The sequence below is a fragment of the Aplysia californica genome, unplaced genomic scaffold, assembly GCF_000002075.1.
Source record: "Aplysia californica isolate F4 #8 unplaced genomic scaffold, AplCal3.0 scaffold01228, whole genome shotgun sequence".
In the NCBI taxonomy this organism is placed as follows: Eukaryota; Metazoa; Mollusca; class Gastropoda; order Aplysiida; family Aplysiidae; genus Aplysia; species Aplysia californica.
This window is the reverse complement of record NW_004798498.1, coordinates 75392-75780: the sequence shown is the minus strand read 5'-3', so window position 1 is coordinate 75780 and position 389 is coordinate 75392. Positions and strand designations below refer to the sequence as shown.

Genomic DNA, 389 nt, shown 5'->3' with positions numbered 1-389 from the left:
ACGTGGGTGGAGGGGGGGGGGTAAATGTTGTATTTCATTTCAGTTTTAGTAAGTAAGAGTTTTACTGCACTTGCAATACAAATAAATAAGTCGTTCATGCGCCGAGAGTAGGCGGAATCAAAAAGCGGGTCTCAGATAGGGCCCAGTCCAGGTGAGGAATACCCCGTGGTAGTGAAAGAAAAAGTCTGTACGTCTTTGTTTGTGCTCACCTTTGGAAGACTGTTGACTCTCCAGTCGGTTGACCAGCCAGTCCAGGCGGTAGGACTGGGCGAACTGAGCACAGTTGGCTCTGTTACCTCGGATCATGGCAGCTGGGGAGAGGGGGGGGTGATTGCAGTCTTTGTTATAGTTTATGTAGTCAGAGAGAGAGAGAGAGAGAGAGAGAGAGA

General features: G+C 49.1%; 1 protein-coding gene across 1 annotated transcript in view; it reads right to left on the bottom strand.

Annotated features, from left to right (window-relative positions):
• Positions 1-389, bottom strand: part of LOC101858456 (ryanodine receptor) — a gene marked incomplete at its 5' end in the record, with an annotated part of 102762 nt that overhangs the window by 71214 nt on the left and 31159 nt on the right. The window contains 1 exon segment of the mRNA XM_035973436.1: positions 210-311. Within this exon segment, the coding sequence (XP_035829329.1) occupies positions 210-311 (102 nt within the window).